The following is a 17,460-nucleotide window of genomic DNA, read 5'->3' as shown; positions in this document are numbered from 1 at the left end:
GCTTGGCAGGTTTGCCGCCACAGTACAGTGTATAGGGAGCCCAGGCTGGTGGGTCGGGGGGCTCAGTGGTACCCCACTTCCAGGTGGCACCCCGGGGGGAACCCGTCACAGCCGCCTAAGGGATGTGGCTGCCTGTGACAAAGTGCTGGGAATGAGCAACTGAACCAGCACTCTGGCCACTGTTTAACCAATGAGGACCTCGGGAGGGAAAGATTAAGGAGAGGAGTTCCTGATTACCAGATCAAATTGCGGCTAGGTAGCTAGTGAGCTAATTAGCCCCTTAACAAGGAGACTGGATAAAAAGAGCACAGGAAGAAAGTGCAAGTGGGGAGAAGCACAAGAGAGGGAATGGCTAGGAGGGCCTGAAAAAAGGGAGTTCTCTGGGAAGAGACACCTTTTCATCCCCCCCCTTTGGAGAAGGGGTAATAAAGCCAGATAACACTGTGACAGCACTAGTGTGTACAAGGTGGTGGAGTGTGACCCTGTAAATCAGGGGTGGCCAACTGGAGCCTGAGAAGGAGCCAGAATTTACCAATGTACATTGCCAAAGAGCCACAGTAATACATCAGCAGCCCCCCAGCAGCTACCCCCACCCCCACCCCCAGTGTCTCCCACCTGCCAGCAGCGCCGCTGATCAGCACCTAACCCTCCTGCCCACTGCGATCAGCTGTTTTGTGGTGTGGAGGAGGCTTGCGGGGGTGGGGATCTTAACCACTGAGGAGCCGCACGTGGCTTCGGAACCACAGATTGGCCACCCCTGGTGTACACAGACGACACAGTGGTATCTGCATGAGGAAAGATCTCAGAGCGCTCTGTGCAGAGCCAAGAAGACGGGAGCCACGGGTACCCCGTCACAATGCCCAATTCTCATTCATCTTCCTGCAAACTGGGCTTCCAGAGATCTTCCGGCCGGAAGCTTTGAAAATCTCAGCCATATCTGGGAGAGGCTGCATTCCTCCCGCACACCCCGCTCGCTCTCACCTCCGTGCGCAGCTCCGCCAGCTTCTTGTCCATGCTTGAGCGAGCCCCCAGCTCGTCCTCCAGGTCCTCCGAAATCCGCCCTAGTTCATCCTGGTGGAGCTCCTTCAGGATGTTTAGCTGTGGGGAGACAGACACAGAGCGGTCACCACAGCCCCCGGGCTGTGAACCAAGCTGGCACCAAGTCGTGGGCTCACACAGAGCAGGAAACAGGAAGCAGCTTGGGACTGATTTAGACCCTGAAGGGGGCAAGGGGTTAGTTGTACCCAAGGGCATTCAAATCCACTTCTCAACGGGACCCACCTGTGATGCGACAACCCGTGCTGGCAACCCTCCCTCTCCCGCACGTCTGCCATGGCCTTGCGCAAATAGCGTATGCTGGTCATTGGCACCTCAGACTGGGCTCAGAGTCACTGCACATGGCAGCAAGGAACGTCCACTGCACTAACCCCGTCTGTCCTGCCCCGTGCCTTGCAGCTCAGACACGATGGGCATGGCTGGCTACATGCCTGGCCAGATTGATGGTGAGAATTCACTAGAGTAGAGCATCCGTGCAGCACGAGGAGGTTTTCCTGGAGCAGGGGCTCCCCCTAGTGGATATCAAGTACTAACGGTCGCAGGGCACGCAAGACGGAATGAAGGGTGTGATGGAAACAGCCCCCCCCCACCTCGCAGCCCACGCTGAGTTTTCGGCCACGTCGACTGGGCAGGCCTGTGTGCGATCGCTACACACGAGCGCCCTTCGGGGCGTAAGGGGCCCCCCGCTCCTCTCCAGGGTCACAGAGCCGAGCTCGCCCACCTGCTTCAGCACTTCCTGCTTGTTTTTGTTCAGCTCCTCGTACTTGATCTTCCACTGGCTGAGCTCGCCCTCCAGCTTCTCGATGTTCTTGCTGAGCGACAGCTTGTCCCTGGAAGAGACAACAGGGAGCGGGCTCTAGCAGGGCTGAGGCAAGGACAGGCTCCAGCCGCGGGAGTGTCCAGTCCATTCCTGGAGGGGAGGGGAGGCATCTTTTGGAGGACACCTTAAAACCACGGCTCTGGCCTCTGGTGGCCACGAAAGGCTGCGCTTGCCACCACGGGGTGATTCCACTGCTGCTCAGTGACTTGGGGGGGAGAGACTATTTTCTCCCACAGGCCCCAGAAAGCTTCCAGCTACATGGGCTGAGTGCTGGAGAAATCCTTTGGCCCTTAAAGCGTTCAGGTAAGATCCTCAGCTGGCATAAATCAGCCAAACTCCATTGACTTCAGTGGAGCTAGGTGGCTTGAGAGCAGCTGAGGACTTGTGTTCTGAAATGAGCTGGGGCATCGGACAGGTGGGAGGGCCATGAGGACGAGTGACCGGGTGGGGGGAGGGGCCGGGGGGGTTAAGCAGAGAGGAGTGAGCAGGGGGCGGGGTCTTGGAAGGAAGAGGTGGGGCGGGAGCAAGGCTTCGGGGGAAGAGATGACATGGGGCGGGGCCTCGTGGGGAAGGGAAAGCGTGGGGGCGTGGCCTCATGGGGAAGGGAAGGGACAGGTGCATGGGTGGGACCTCGTGGGGAAGGGAAGGGGCAGTGCGGTGGTGGGGCCTCGTGGGGAAGGGAAGGGGCAGTGTGGTGGTGGGGCCTCGTGGAGAAGGGAAGGGACGGTGCGTGGGCGGGACCTCGGGGAGAAGGGAAGGGACGGTGCGTGGGTGGGACCTCGGGGAGAAGGGAAGGGGCAGTGCGGTGGTGGGGCCTCGTGGGGAAGGGAAGGGGCAGTGCGGTGGTGGGGCCTCGTGGGGAAGGGAAGGGGCAGTGCCGTGGTGGGGCCTCGTGGAGAAGGGAAGGGACGGTGCGTGGGCGGGACCTCGGGGAGAAGGGAAGGGACGGCGCGGTGGTGGGACTTCGGGTGAAGGGAAGGGGTGGCGCGGGGGCAGGACCTTGGGGAGAAAGGGTGGCAGGCAGGGCCACGGTTCTGGCGCTGGTGACCACCCCACTTTTAGGGAGCTTCCACCGCTCTCATACTGAATGCACTGCAGTCCAGGTGACGGGGTTAATATTTTTCCCAGACGCCTGCTTCGATGCTGGGTTTGGTTTGCACAAACCTGCCCTTTGGGTTGACCCATGTGGATTCACACCCTTTGCGTTTTGGGTGCAAATGGCTGCCCCAGTTCAAAGCAAGACTCTGGAAAGCACCAAGCGTCCCCTGATCTCAGGCTGAGACCATGGACTGGGCAGCCGGGCCACGTGGGGATGGTTTGAAGCTGGACTCAGATCCTCTCAAGAGGTTCACAAACTGTAGGGAACCTGAGGCAGGTTCCAAGTCCAGCGCTTAGCTGCCAAGGCTAAATATGAGCCCCCCCGGCCTGCCCTGGGTGAGCGGGCAGGAAGTGATGTAAGAGGAGCACTCACTCCCGCTCCTTGAGCAACACTTTCTGGGACTCATCCAGCCTCAGCTTCAGTGCAGTCACTTTGGTGGCATCTTCCTCGATGACGCTCATGTCCTCCCAGAGCAGCCGGTTCCTCTCCGGGCGGGTGAAGGACGTCCGGATGCTGACTGAGCTCCGCTGGTCCCAGCACTCGGGCCCGTCCTGTTTGCTCTTCAGGAGGTTTTCCATCAGCTCGAACTCCTGGAACGACGCGGAGGGAGAAGGAGGATCGTCAACAGCACGACCACGCTCCCGAGCCATTCGGGTTTTCAAACATCCAGGATAGATCCTGCGATAGACGCAGCCACCCAGGCACTTCCTTCCCACCTCCCCAATAGTCTGTCTCCTCGGGCCACCTTAGCCCAGCTCCTACCGGTCTGGCCCTGGCAAGCCCCTTTTCTGAAAGAATTGGCCTACCAAGGTCCTTGCTCAACTGGGTCAATGCCTCCTGCAGTGTAGGAAACCCAAGGCCAAAGGAATATGGCCACCAGGCTGCAGGGGGACATGTGGGCTGTGCTAATACCAGGGGTATAAATAGTGCTTTGGGGGCCAGATCCTCAGCAGGTGGAAATGGGGGCAGCTCCACTGAAGTCAGCTGAGCGACATCAGTTTACACCAGCTGAGGATCTGGCTCCATTTCTTCAAAGCACCAGTGATAGCATGAATCCTCCCAACCACCCCGGCCAGGTAAGTCCCATCCCTGGTTTACAGCTGGGGCCCAGAGATGTCACCTCTGGGACTTACCCAAGGCCAATGAGGGAGTCAAGTGTCCAAGGAGGGGGTCAGCACTCAGGAGTTCCAGCTCCTACTCCTACACTCCAGCAACTGGGCCACACCACGGGTAGGTGAGGATACACTTTCATCCTTGCCTGCTATACGTAGTGGCCTATAACCCTTTCCCCCCCACCTCCCCCCAATGTCTTTTGGGCTGACATTTTGTCATGCTTCCCCTGCCCCGAGATGGACTTCTTTTCTTCTTAGAAAGATTAAAAAAATAGTTTTTTAAGTATCTGACCATGAAACATGAGAGTTCTTCAGCAATCAAGAAACATCTCAGAAGCATTTTCTGTGCTCGGGTAACCCACAAGGTTTGGAACGAATACTTCAGACGTGGCATGCATATAGCCTTCAGCTAAGGGGCAAAGGCCTGGTCTACGCACAAAGCTGTCCCGAGATACCCAAGGGGTGATTTTATATGTTGTTAAAACGGGGCAGCTGTGTGTGTGGACACGCCGATGTCAGCTTGAACCTTCTGGCTTCTATTGGTTTATCACGGGAACAAACTCCACAGGGTGCGTTTAAGAGAGCAGGCTGGGTCGGATGTGGAGCTGCTCAGTAATAAATTACGAATATCTCGTACGATACGATACGTACGATACGAATACGATAGTTGCCAATCTCAAGGGAACAAAACCCAGGAGTCAGATCCCCCCGAATCCTGAGATTGGCCCCACAAATCATTAGACTTTTATATTATCATCAAACCATGTTTCTTCAGGCTGTCTTTTGACTGTTTAATTCCCCTCTACTCCGCCGGCTACGTGTGTCAGCTAATATCAGACTGAGAAGTCAACGCACAATTCACACCTCTCCCTGCCTGCTCACTTACCCTCTCCTCACCCGAGCTAGGGGAACTGCCATCCGTTTCCTATTACTGTCCTGACTCCCCCATGGCTTGTCCCCTTCCCCAGACCCAGCAGCACCAACTCCCTGTCTCCCCCTCTCTCCTGCCCCCCATGTTTCTCCTCTGCCCAGATCCCAAGTTGAGACATCCCAAGGCAGCGGGAGCCAGGGACGTGCTATGATGGGGACCAGGCCCCTGGGTCCAACAGCAGCTTTTCCCCCCATGCCCTCCTCGACTGCCTCCTGCTGCCCCAGGACCCTCTCTCTGCTTTGGGGTCATGCACGAAGACTGGGCTCAGCTGCAGGGCAGGTCTGTGTCCTCAGCCCCGAGCCCTGAAAATCAGAGGAGCTTCTTGTGCCTTCACAACAGCTCCCGCTGCAGGGCACCAAACTCTCAACATTTATTTTTTGAGCACTTGTAATCCTGGAACACTGTCTTCCCCTGGCTGCTCGAAGGGACGCCCCTTCCCCACTGCTCCCCCCAGCCTGGGGGAGTGGCCATCTTATCTCCTCCGTCTCCCACCCCAATCCTCCGCAACCCCCCCAACCTCCCTTCTGCCCCCCACATCCTTCTCAGCCTTCCTCCTTGCCTTCCCACCCCACCCCCTGCCTCCCCCGCTTCCCTGCACCCCGAGCCTCCCTCCTGGCCCTACATTCCCCTGTCCCCAGCCTCAGAAGGGACAGTTTATGATCATCTAGTCTGAGGTCTTGTACCAGCTTCTCCTCGCAAGCCGCCCCTATTCTAAAGTCCCCCTTGAATCTCGCCTCAACCCATCTTAATAATGGCATCGGAAGGGCCCCAGGCTGCAGGCACCATCCATTCCTTTCCTGGGGGCATGATAGACACCCAAGCAGCTCTGGCAGCCACTCCGCTGGCCTCCAGCCCTGCACACTCTATGGAGCACCCCTGCTCTTTGAGCTCACAGCCCCAGCGCCTGGGAAACCCGAATGGAACGTGCCCAAACACGGGCATTTCTTTAACGACGCCAGCCCCGCCTAAGCCCGTCTGCAGTGCTTTTTGTCAGTAGAGCTCCAAGTGCTTTACAAAGGAGGTTAGTTTCATTATCCCCATTTTACAGCTGGGAAAACTGGGGCACAGGAAGGGGAAATGACTTGCCCGAAGTGGCCAAGCAGAGAGTAGAACCCTGGTCTCCTGAGTCCCAGCCCAGTGCTCTAACCCCTAGGGCTAGTAGTTTTCAAAAAAAATTTCTGGCGACCCAGTTGAAGAAAATTGTTGATGCCCGCGACCCAATGGAGCTGGGGCAGGGGGTCAGGGTGCGGAAGGGGTCAGGGCTCTGGGCTGGGCGTGCAGGCTCTGGGGTGGGGCTGGGGATGAGGGGTTTCGGGTGCAGGAAAGGGCTCTGGATTTGAGGGGAGAGTCTCAGGTCTGGGGCAGGGGATTGGGGCACAGGGTTGGGGGCACGGGGTTACCTCTGGCGGCTCCCAGTCAGTGGCGCAGCTGGGGAGCAGAGGCAGGCTTCCCACCTGTCCTGGCACCGCGGACTGCTCTGTGCCCTGGAAGCGGCCAGCAGCAGGTCCGGCTCCTAGGCGGAGGCACGCAAGCAGCTCTGTGCGGCTCTCGCCCGCAGGCACTGCATCCGCCCACCTCCCAGCTCCTAGGAGTGCAGAGCCGGTGCTCAGGGCGGGGGCAGCGCGCGGAGCCCTCTGGCCCCACCACCTAGGAGCCAGATCTGCTGCTGGCCACTTCCAGGGCGCAGCGCGGTGTCAGAACAGGCAGGGACTAGCCTGCCTTCGCCGGGCAGCACCCCCGCCGGGACTTTTAACGGCCCGGTCGGTGTTGCTGCCCAGAGCCGCCGTGACCCAGTGCCTTCCATTCTGTGACCCAGTTCTGGGTCACGACCCGCAATTTGAAAACCACTGCACTAGGCCACGTTGCCTAAAATGCATTTTTTTGGATCCTGCACTGTTTGACTGTACAGAGTCCAATCAACGTATTGGCTTCACACTGTTTGAACATAAGGAAATTAAATGCAAAAACCTACGTTAACCACACGTCACGCTTGCGATTTTACATACCCAGGTGTCGGGCGATTCTAAGTTACGGTCGCCACACCCTTTGCATTTCTTGTCACATCACTCAGATCCAGAAAGGCATTCAAATGAACACCTCACCCCATACAGAATTGGAGGGGGAACGCCGGGGCAAGTTACAGTTGCTGTGGGAACTGTATCGTTGAATGTTGATTTTTGCGGCTGTGCAATCATCAGCTCAACGATCCATTCAAACAGGCCTTTGCGTCTAATTCACAGCACCCTGCAAGTGCATCTCTTTTGATCCAGGCCATCTGGCCCTTTGAAGAGGGACAATCCCTATTAATTTTCTTGAGCAAAATATCTATTATTTTTCACTCTGCTCCTGCAGGAAACAATCCCAACTGAGTGCATTTCAGGGGAGTGGTAATGACTTTGTTTTTTACCCCGGATACCACTATGAATAGCTTCCAAACGTTGGCAGATGAAACCCGGCAACCCACGCATTCATGGCAGGGGACAGCAACTGGAGATTTGCCATCCGGTATCAGTATCACACCCCGAGGCTCCAGCACAAAAGAGGAGACAGCAATCTGACAAGCAGGACACACAGCTGGACAGCTGACCTGATCCATTTTTGTAGATCCCTCCCTGGTCTCTGGAGGAGGAAGGAACCGGGGTGGGCGGGGAGGCGGGGGGGGGGTGGTGTCTGGTAGACTAAGCAGGATGGTGGGATTAATCTAAACTCAAAGCAAGGGAGCATGCTGAGCTGTCCTGCCCCTAACTGGCCACGTGCTCTCTGTCTGCCCAAGGGTGGAAGAGAAGAACAGCCAGGATCTGTTTTGCAGAGGCACAAAACTCCAGCCTGGGGTTTCTCCTCTGGCTGCCCTTCCAGATCTCAAGACACTGTGGCCGTTTGTGTCAGCCTCCAGCTTGGAGTGGCCTCCCTTATGGGCCAGTGGGTTATGTGGATGAAGGGGGATAGTTTGGATCAGATGTCTGCCCCCCCCCACCCCTGGGGACTGGCTCAGCGATACAGCCCCTGGCAGAAGGAAAACCCGGACTGGAGTTCTTGCTCATTTCGGAAGGGACTCGGGGCACAGCATTGCCTCTGGGAGAACTTCATTTCTACCCCCACCTGGAATGGGGTTTATGTTTCAGGGCTGAGACAGCATGGTGCCAGGTGCTATGGAAAATGCTAGGTACACCTGCCGTGGTGCAGACGAACCTGGAGCAGGCTCTGGGTAAAACCACTAGGAGACCTAGCCCAACACAGATTTCCTCGCCACGTGTGAGTGGACTCAGGTTAATCCCCAGCCAGCGAGGATCCTGAATTTGGTCTCTCTGGCCAGCTGGATAGAGAGGAGAATCTCAGGTGGGTCTTCTTAGCATAGATGTGGGGCACAGACACCAAACCACCGGCTCCTCTAGCAGGGACAGGGCTGGTCCCTGATGACCACAATGCAAATACATTTGCTCCTCAACTGGAAATGTTACAGCTTGTAAAATCCCTGCTGGTCCCACCCCAGAGCCCCCCAGCTAGCCAGGGAGGAGAGGGTCCTAGCACAGGGCTGAGCAAGGGGGAGACTGGGAGGGGAAACAGGGGACAGAACCACCAGGGCGCGCATGAGTCTAGCCTGCTTTGAAAACAAACATGCCCGGTTCTGAGAGCGAACGTCACTCTGAAGGCCTGTGGAAGCTGTTTTGGGGGCGGGGGGTTAGTAGCCAAGGAGAAGGGGCTGGTTAACTAACTGGTGATGCTGTGTTCCACACCCCCATCGCTGGCAAGGCAAAGCTTGTACACGGCTCTGTCCACAGATCTCAGGGTGCTTTACCCACAGGCTGATCATACAGACCCTCCTAGTCACAGATGGGGAAACTGAGGCACAGAGTATGGCACGGACTTGTCCAAGACCACCCAGCTGGCCAGGGCCTGAGCCCACAACAGAGCTCTGGTTCCCAGTCCAGTGCCTTGTCCACTGGATCATGCCGGGTCAACCTGCGAGCACATCCATTTGCACATGAAGGTGCCCTGCATGCGTTGGGGGGTGATGGAAACCTGTTCCCTTCTCCCCCCTCACCTTGTTTTTACTCAGCTTATCGGAGCCCACATCCCGCACGGGTTCCTGTTCCTGGGAGCCCTCGTTCTCCTTCTCTGAGGCCACCCTGTTGTCCAGCTCCTTCTCCCGCTCCTCCTCGCCCTCCCCTTTCAGCCGCGCCACCTCCTTGCCGAGCTGCTCGTTCTCGTTCAGCACCTCCTGCCGCTCCCGCTTGAGGCTGGTCAGCTCCTTGGTCAGGGTCTCCAGCTTCTGCCGCAGCTGGCGCACCTCCTCCCGGGCCTTGTTGCGCTCCGCCCGCACCTTGCTCCACTTCTCCCGCCAGTTGGCGGTGCAGTCCGACCACCAGCGCATGGTCTTCTCCATCTGGGCCGCCCGGGCCCGCGCCTCCTCCAGCTCCCGCAGCCGGAGCTCCTCCCGGCTCTCCCAGTCCCCATCCAGACACACGGCGCCCAGCAGGGGGAGCTGGGGCGGCCCCGGCGAGGGCGTGCCACTCTTCGGGGTGGGGGGCATGGAGTCCTGCAGGCTCATCGTCTCGGGCTGGGGGCTGCCGAGGATGTTGAGGAGGCTGGCTCTGGAGAGCTGAGGGGAGTCTGCCAGGCGCGAGCTGGTGCTTTGACTCATGGCGGCCTAGGGGCAAGCCCACCTCTCAGATTTTGGGTTACAGCAAATTCTCTCTCATCTACTGCCGCTGGGCAAGCGGTGGGGAATGCTGGACCCAGACTCGCTGTGCACAGACATGCAATGGGGAGCAGTTACAGCGTTGGATCAAGGGGAGCCCTATCTATCCCAGGTCAGAAACAGGCCAGGCATGATGGGCTGAGCAGCCAGACCCCCTCCAAAAGGTGCCTCAGACGAAGAAGGGCAGACATGATCCAGCCTCTGCTGCCTAGCCCCTGAGAGGCACAGCAGACGGCACCCCAGCGGAAGGGAAACGGCCTGCTATCTCCTCACTGAGAGGCAGCTGAGGCCCGTCATGCTCTTGCTTTCTTGCGTGGGAGACACTTTTCTTGCTGAGCTAGTTTCTCAGGCGACGAGATGATCCTGGAGCCCTGAAAGGAGGAGGAGAAAGATGAGACGTACAAACAGCTGCTTGTTCCTCAACCCAACCCAGGACTCTGCACTTCTCATCTCACACCTCAAGCTCCGGAAGCAACATCCCCGATGCCTAGCTTTGGATTGACTGAAGTGGGGGCCTATTGAGGGGAAGGGCAAGACGCCACCTAGCACCAAACTGGGCATCATGGAAGAGAGGACAACTGGGAAGGGACACACTGGTGCTTTGCTGCTTCTGTATTATTAGGGTTGGAAGGGACCTCAGGAGGCATCTAGTCCAACCCCCGACTCAGAGCAGGACCAGTCCCCAACTAAATCAGCAACTAGTCACTGCTTCAGTTCTGATCCCGGCTAGCTGTTCACTAAGACCCCAGGCCAGAAGTAACTGGTGATTCTGGTTGCCTCAGGTTTTTGGAGGCCCAACTTGAGACATCTTGAAGGAGGCTGATTTCCAGAGAGTGGGTGCTCGGCCCTTTCTGAAATTATGCCCCTTTTGGGAATCTCAAACAGGGCATCCCTGATTGCTGGTCATATTTGAAAACCACATTTTCAAGCGGCTACTAAATTTGGATATCCAAAATGAGATAACTAGGGCATCGTTGCCAGGAGGTTCTGAGCAACCACAACTCTGGTGGAAGCCAGTGGGAGTTGTGGGGACTCAGCTCCGCTGAACACCAGCCCCCAGGGGTCTCCAGCTGGATACCGAAGAGAGGCCCCCCAAATTGGGAGCCCCCTGGTGAACGCGTTGATCTAAACTCTCCTGGGGTTCTAATAGTATGGAATGGAATTTGGTTTTGTCTCACACTCTTCACCCCAAAGGTCTCCTGCAGGGATTTCCACAGGGATGATACCATGGTCTAGGTAAACTTTATGCTGCTTCAGCCCTGGGGGCTGGCCTAGATGACCTCTTGAAGGCTCTTCACCCTATGTTTCTATGATTCTATACAGGACAACGTGACAGTATTAACATTTGCTCTCTCAGTAATTTCCAGTGTACATGTTAAAATGTGCCAACCCTGCCCACTCTGCCTGGAATCTGGTCACCCAGCTATCTCCTTTCTACCCCTTCCACCATCAACAGTAAAGATTCTCCAGTCAGAACTGAGCCTGCAATTCTACTGATGTGCAAACCAGAATAGAACCTTACTCACCTTCCCAGGCTAAGAAGAGTAAAAGTTTATGTCAATAGAGTAGACACAAAGGGAGATGATCAAGGCGGGAAGGGATCATTTTGATGATCTATTCTAGTCTGACCTCCTGCATTACACAGGCCAGAGAATTTCCCCCAGCGATTCCTGCAATGGAGGGAATTATTCTTCTCTCCAGCAACTTGTGGTTAAGCTAGAACATGTCTTGTCGAAAAGCATCCCACCTTGATTTAAAGACTCAAGTGATGGAGCATCTGCCCCATCCCTTGGCAAGCTCTCCCACTACATTGCAAAAGATTTCCAATTTGAATTTGTCTCTCTTCCAGCCGCGGGATCGTGTTTTGCCTTTATCTGCTCCCTAATACCATAGATTTTTATAGATCATCATCAAGTCGCCTCTTGGCCTCCTTCTTGTTAAGCTGCTGCGTAAAGAGGTGTCTTTTCTGCACAGTCCCTTTTCTGACCCTAGCTGGAATCTCACAGTTTGCACCCATCTGCCAGAGCTTGGCCACCGAGCTGCAAATGTTTCTTAGAAACGCCTTCGCAGAGCTTCCAGCGGCACGTGTGTTCCAGTGGAGTCGTACTGCATTCCACTGTGCAGCCAGGCCTGGGGGCCCAGGCCGGGAGCTGGATCGAGCTCCAGGGGGCGCAGGGAAAGGAGCACTTCGGCGAAGAATTCTCAGCGCACGCGCCCACACACACGCACACACACACACACACACACACAGCGGGTTGGGCGAGCGAAGGCAGACGGATATAAATAGAGCAAGCGAGAGAAGCACACATATACAGGATGAATTGGCAACGCCAAGGTGCAATTTGGGTCTAGCAAGCCTGTCATTAGAGGCAGCCGTATAGCATCTCTGCTGGCAGGGCTGAGGCAGGGACAGAGACCTTGCTCTTTAAGGCAAGGTGGGCTGCAGCTGGCTGGCCGTGACGTGTCTCTGGAGGGTTGGGTAGCCTAGCCCATCTGGGGGTGAAAGCCTAGCTAACATGCTGGAAAGTGGATTGCTACAGGGGGCCCTAGCCAAGCAGAGATCTGTGCTTCTCTCTCTCTCTGTGGCTGGGCTCCAGGACCGGTGCGTGTATGCACGTGTGATGGGGAAGGGGGAGAGGCTAACCACAGCGAACGGAGGGGCCTTTGGAAATGGGAGTGGGGGAGGGAGGCTGGATTCACGGCCAGTTTGGAAGCATCACTCCAGCCAAATGCCGGAATCTCCCCTGACCTGGTGTGGGGGGACGCAGTTCAAATTGCATGAGTGAGGCAGGGCAGGGGACGGTGGGGCTCAGCCAGGGCGCTGATCATGAACTCTCTCGCCTTCCCTCCCTCTTCACCTCTCCCAGCTGACCCCAGCCGACATCTGGCATTGCTCTGTTTCACTGTAACCAGGCCACGGATGAAAGCAGCCCCCTTTTCCCTGGGGGTGGCATTGTACCGTGCCCCGGAGTAGTGCTGGCACCGCAGGGACAGGAGCTCTTCGCGCCAGCCCCCGTCCCACAGCAGGACTTGGGCTCGCTCCCAAAACTGATGCTGCACCGCAGTCGCTCTGGCGTAGGCCTGCACCCCTTTACCAAGATGTCATATCGCGGCTCCTGCTCCCCATCTCTGGTGGCTGCCCAGGTGTAAGTTGAAAAGCTCATGGCTTCAAAGGGCCCAGAGGCCATAAACCGTCCCACCCCAGGGCCATCCAGCGACAGCGCAGGGCGCCACGATCCCTTTGCAATGCGCCGGTGCAGCAGGAAGGTCACCGGAGCGTGATCACAAGTTTGTGCCCACCGGAGAGTTGTGGAAGGGTGTCTCCTTAGGGGGTGTCCTGCTGCGATGGGGAGGCTGGGGTCTGCCTGTGGAGAAGCCACCTGTGTGCTGAGCGACTGCTCTCGTGCAGGGCATCCTCACCCGCCCGAGGGGGCCATTTCTGCACTGCAAACCTAGGGGTAAGTGATGGGGATCGTGGTGGCTTTGTGAGCCCGCTATGAAGGGAAACAAGGATACTAATTCCCACTACAACAGTCAATGGGCCTCACCCCTGCTCGGCCTGCTCATCCCCAGCCAATAAGTGCCCTTCACCCGGACCGCTCCACCCAGCTCACCCACTGAAAAGCTGGGGCCGCCATGGGAAAACCCAGCAGCCTGCTCCAGAGAACTTGGGTCTCTCCTCATGGCTCCATCACAGTGCGCTGCCCCCACCCAGATTCCTCATGGGGGGCACAGCTGTTGCGCAAACCTGCCCTTCCTGCAACGAGTGCACCCTCATGCTGCTCCTCACGCCCAGTTCTCCACTCTGTGCGACTCCCCAGCAAACCCCAAGAAGTGTGGTCCATGTGGGATGGCCACCCATCCCGCTGAGCCCTTGGCCAAGCCCTGAGGATGCCACCCATTAGCCATATTTGATCCCTTTACTATGTCCCCCGCCCCAATGTGCCAGCCGAACAGCACAGGATGGGACCCCAAGAAAGTCACTGTTCAGCAATGCCAAGCGCTGCCCCCCACCACAGTGCCCTTAGGCCGGAGAGCTCCGTCTCCACAGCACCCCAGCTCTGGCCCACCCTTTAGAGGGAGCAGAGTCCTCAGAGCCCCCGGGGCCACACGCTCTCTGCTCTTCCCGTAACCCCCACCGCTGCCCCTCTAGGCCCCAGTCCAGCACAACCATCCCCCTGGCTGAGAAGAGATGGCCAGGAGCAAGCTTCTGTGCCATTCAGGTGAGGGGAGGGATCCAGGCTCACCCGCCCTGGGCACTAAGAGAGATGTAGTATTTATGTAGCTCTCTCAAACCCCCAGGGCAGCCTCCCTTATATTCCAGGCCCCCCCCCCAGCCTCCAGTTACACATGCCATTGAGGAAATCCAGCAGCAACCCCACACACCGTAAGGGCAGCTGAAGGGAGCAGAGGAAGCTCCTTGCCCTCCCTGGACAGCACTTTGTGACCCAAAGACCCTCCAGGCCACCAGGACCGGGCTCTTCCAGACCGGAAGCAGGGGAGGGGAGAGCGTTCCAAAGGGAAGGGGTCTTCATGGAGAATCCTAGTGTCGGCACCCCAGCTGATCTCAGCGTGCTGGGGTAACGGGCAGCCTCTCAAGCAGGGAGACCTAAGCCTCTCAGCGCTCTACAGGTCGGAGCCAACATCTTGAAGCCACCCAGAAGCCAACAGCCAGAGCAGGTCACAGAGCACTGGTCTACGTGCTTGCAGCAGGACAGTGCTTCCCACGTGGGCAGCGGCGCTCTGCGCTAGCTCGAGTGGCTTCGAGGCACATCCCCAGGCAGAGCACATGACCGGGGCCTAGTCTCCAGGTGCCAGACAGAAGCAAGGAGCAGTTCCAGACTCCTAGCCAGCCAGAGACAATCGCCATTGAACTTGGCTGCAGCTCCGGGCACATGACCCCTCTCTGATCCTTGAAGCCACTTCCACTGGCTCCTCACCCCTACTTCCCCGGGCTGAGAAAACCACAGTTGCTTCCCGCTGCCCTCAGGAATCTTGCTTCGCGTTTACAGCCAGGCCCGGAGACCAACACGCTGGAGTTTGCTGCAGAGTCCCTGGCTCCTCACCCTTCCCCGTAGCTCGCGGCACAGGCCACCGGGCCATTGCTGCAGCAACACGAGGACAGGCAGAGTCAGAGCATCGCAGCCCGGCTCCATCCGCCAGGGTCCCTCTGGTCACAGGAGGCTGGCTGTGCACATGCCCTCAGCTTGTCCTACAGCATCTTCTGGGCCAAATCCTGGCCCCAAGGGAGTCGGTGGGAATCTTGCCATTGACTGCAATGGGCGTCCATGGCATTTCCCTCGACACTAACTCACTCCTTTGCTAGCCCCACCTCCACAACTTGTCTCCATGCCCTGGCAGCACCTCACCTCCAGCACAACCGCTTCTTCCTCTCCACCCGCCCTGGCTCCCGGCGATCTGTCCAAACCACGGCTGACCAGATCCGCTTTCCCCAGGTCAGCCTGGGGAATCTCTGCACTGGCTTCCCTTCCTCTTCCTGCGCCTTGGAAAGGCTTCAGGGCTCTTGTCTCAGGTCCCCCTTTGTCACCTCCCACGCCCTAGGCCCCAGCCGCGCCCCTCTCCTCGCTGCTCCCAGAGTCTCCTTCTCCCATGCTCGACTTCGTGCCTCCATCCCAAGGCCAGCAGGAACAGGCCAGATCCTCAGCCAGTGTAAATTGGATTGGCCCCAGTGAAGTCTACAGAGGGAAGCGAAGTCAACAGGTTCACACCACCTGAGGGTTGATGCGGATGGTCTGTGTTGTACGTCTGTGCTCCCTTACCTGCAGCATCCAGTTCCGGCGCCAGATGACTAACGACCATCGGCTTTCCCCAGCATCTTCTTTCCTTTACCTCCCTCCCTTTCTCCCCAGTTTGCTCTTCCCCTCTATTCCCCTCTCTCGCCCCCTTCTATTCTGCATACTGCCCCATCACCATGGCATCTGAGCCCCCTTCCCCGCCCCCTTCTACTTTCACCATCTCTTTGCTCACACCTTGGCCATAAAGTTCTTTTACAGATTTCAGCTGAACCAGGCTCTTCTATGTGGCTTTCACCCTGCCCCCCACACCCTCTCTCCCCCTCCCTGTCTTCCACCGCCCCCAGGATGCCATGGGAGGGGCTGCTAGGGAAGGGTGCACTTGTTAAGTCTGAGGGCATAAATCACTACAGGTAATACAGCAAGGAAGGGGCAGCCGGAGGGTGAATAGGCCTCATTCAGAGAGTGGAGGGCTGCGGAGGGAATTGCAGTAAAAAATGAAGCCATATTCTCCCTAACAGGAATGTGCCCGAGGAACATCAAAGCCAGGGATCTCCCCAGAGCAGGGAACGCGGCTCGCCAGGGCACTCACGCAGGGAATGCCGAGGGGAGCCAATCTGGGCTTACTAGCCTGTGGGTTCAGAGGCTGGGAGAGCGACTTCTGGCATGAGTGGATCTTCTACGCTCAGATGTTGGGCACACGGATCCAGACGCTAGATCCAGACTCGGGGGCTGAGTGCGAATCCTGCCACTAGCGGCCCAGGGGATGGATACGCCTGCTCGCAGCAGCTGGATACTGGTGCTCCAGTGTGGATCCCTCACCAAGCGTTTACACACCAGGCTATTGCTGACATGCCTCAAGCTGCTCTAGCTGGCGGTTACAGTGATGCTCAGAACAACCAAAGGTTCATCCGTCTCCACCTCCCTCCCGCGCTGCCCCTGGCAGGCCCTCCGATCTCTGTGATCCCTAGGCAGAGTGGGCCACACTCCCCTGCCAGCCCAGCGGCCAGACGCACCGAGCACCTGGCTGTGCCCACACCACAGAGCCGGTCCCAGTCCCGGGCCAGAGGCTGGCGAGCTGTTTGAGGGGTGAGACACCACCCGCAGGACACCCCAAATGCTGGCCGCAGTGCCTCGCCCAGGGAGAGGAACCCGCAACTTACCTGCAGGAGCTCTGCTCCAGCCTACCCCCTCTCCCCTTCTCACCCACTTCAAACGCTTCAGTAAGTTACTAATTAATTCATTAACTCCTCCCTCTCCCCAGCTCTCCGGAACAGCTGTCACAGCACTGTCTGCCTTTATCCAAAGAACAAACCCAGATAAACTCTCCCAACCTCTGACCCCCGCTCTCCCCACCCCATTAAAGCTGGGCATCTGGCCACTCCCACAGCAACCGTCCCCAAACTAACTCTATGCCCTCACGTATGACTCGTGCAATGAGCTTGGGGGGTCTCTGCTCAGCTTCTCCCCCAAGGTCCTGTCCTGCTCCCCCTGAGATCAATGGGGCTTTTGCCTTCAGTGGGAGAACGGGATGAAAGCCCAAAGGCAGGGGCACAAGGATAAGGCTTTTCCTTATTTATAACAGGTACACTGCCTGGCTCTCGCCTTTTCATTCAAGGATCTCAAAGCGCTTTGCACATCCCCTGCGGGACAGCTAAGGTCACCAAGCCCCACAAGGTCTAGGGAGATTATCTGCCTAGCGCTTCCTAATTATCGGATCTCTGGATTGCCCCATCATCCTTGGTGTTGCCCAGGTAGCTCACACAAGCTGATGCTGCAACTTTATCCCTATTCTACAGCTGGGGAAGCAGAGGGTGAGGATGATTTGCCCTGGACAACACAGCAGGTGAGTGGCAGAGCCAGGAGCTATGATCACATATGGCACCTGTCACTGCAGCGTCTGTGTGCATCTCACAGAATGTAGGCCAAGAGCCTCACACATCCCCCAAACTAGGAAGAGAACCCAGGAGTTCGGTCTCCTGGGGCCTGC

General features: G+C 57.5%; 1 protein-coding gene across 1 annotated transcript in view; it reads right to left on the bottom strand.

Annotated features, from left to right (window-relative positions):
• Positions 1–17,460, bottom strand: part of CCDC102A (coiled-coil domain containing 102A) — a 51,178-nt gene that overhangs the window by 18,904 nt on the left and 14,814 nt on the right. Inside the window, exons 3-6 of the mRNA XM_037878048.2 lie at positions 9,061–10,088; positions 3,348–3,565; positions 1,778–1,886; positions 982–1,098 (exon numbers count right to left, since the gene is read on the bottom strand). Of these exons, the coding sequence (XP_037733976.1) occupies positions 982–1,098; positions 1,778–1,886; positions 3,348–3,565; positions 9,061–9,660 (1,044 nt within the window). The 5' untranslated portion in view covers positions 9,661–10,088. The remainder of the gene's footprint in view (positions 1–981; positions 1,099–1,777; positions 1,887–3,347; positions 3,566–9,060; positions 10,089–17,460) is intronic.

Source organism: Chelonia mydas, chromosome 12, assembly GCF_015237465.2.
Source record: "Chelonia mydas isolate rCheMyd1 chromosome 12, rCheMyd1.pri.v2, whole genome shotgun sequence".
Taxonomy (NCBI): domain Eukaryota; kingdom Metazoa; phylum Chordata; order Testudines; family Cheloniidae; genus Chelonia; species Chelonia mydas.
This window is presented reverse-complemented; position numbering and strand designations above follow the sequence as displayed.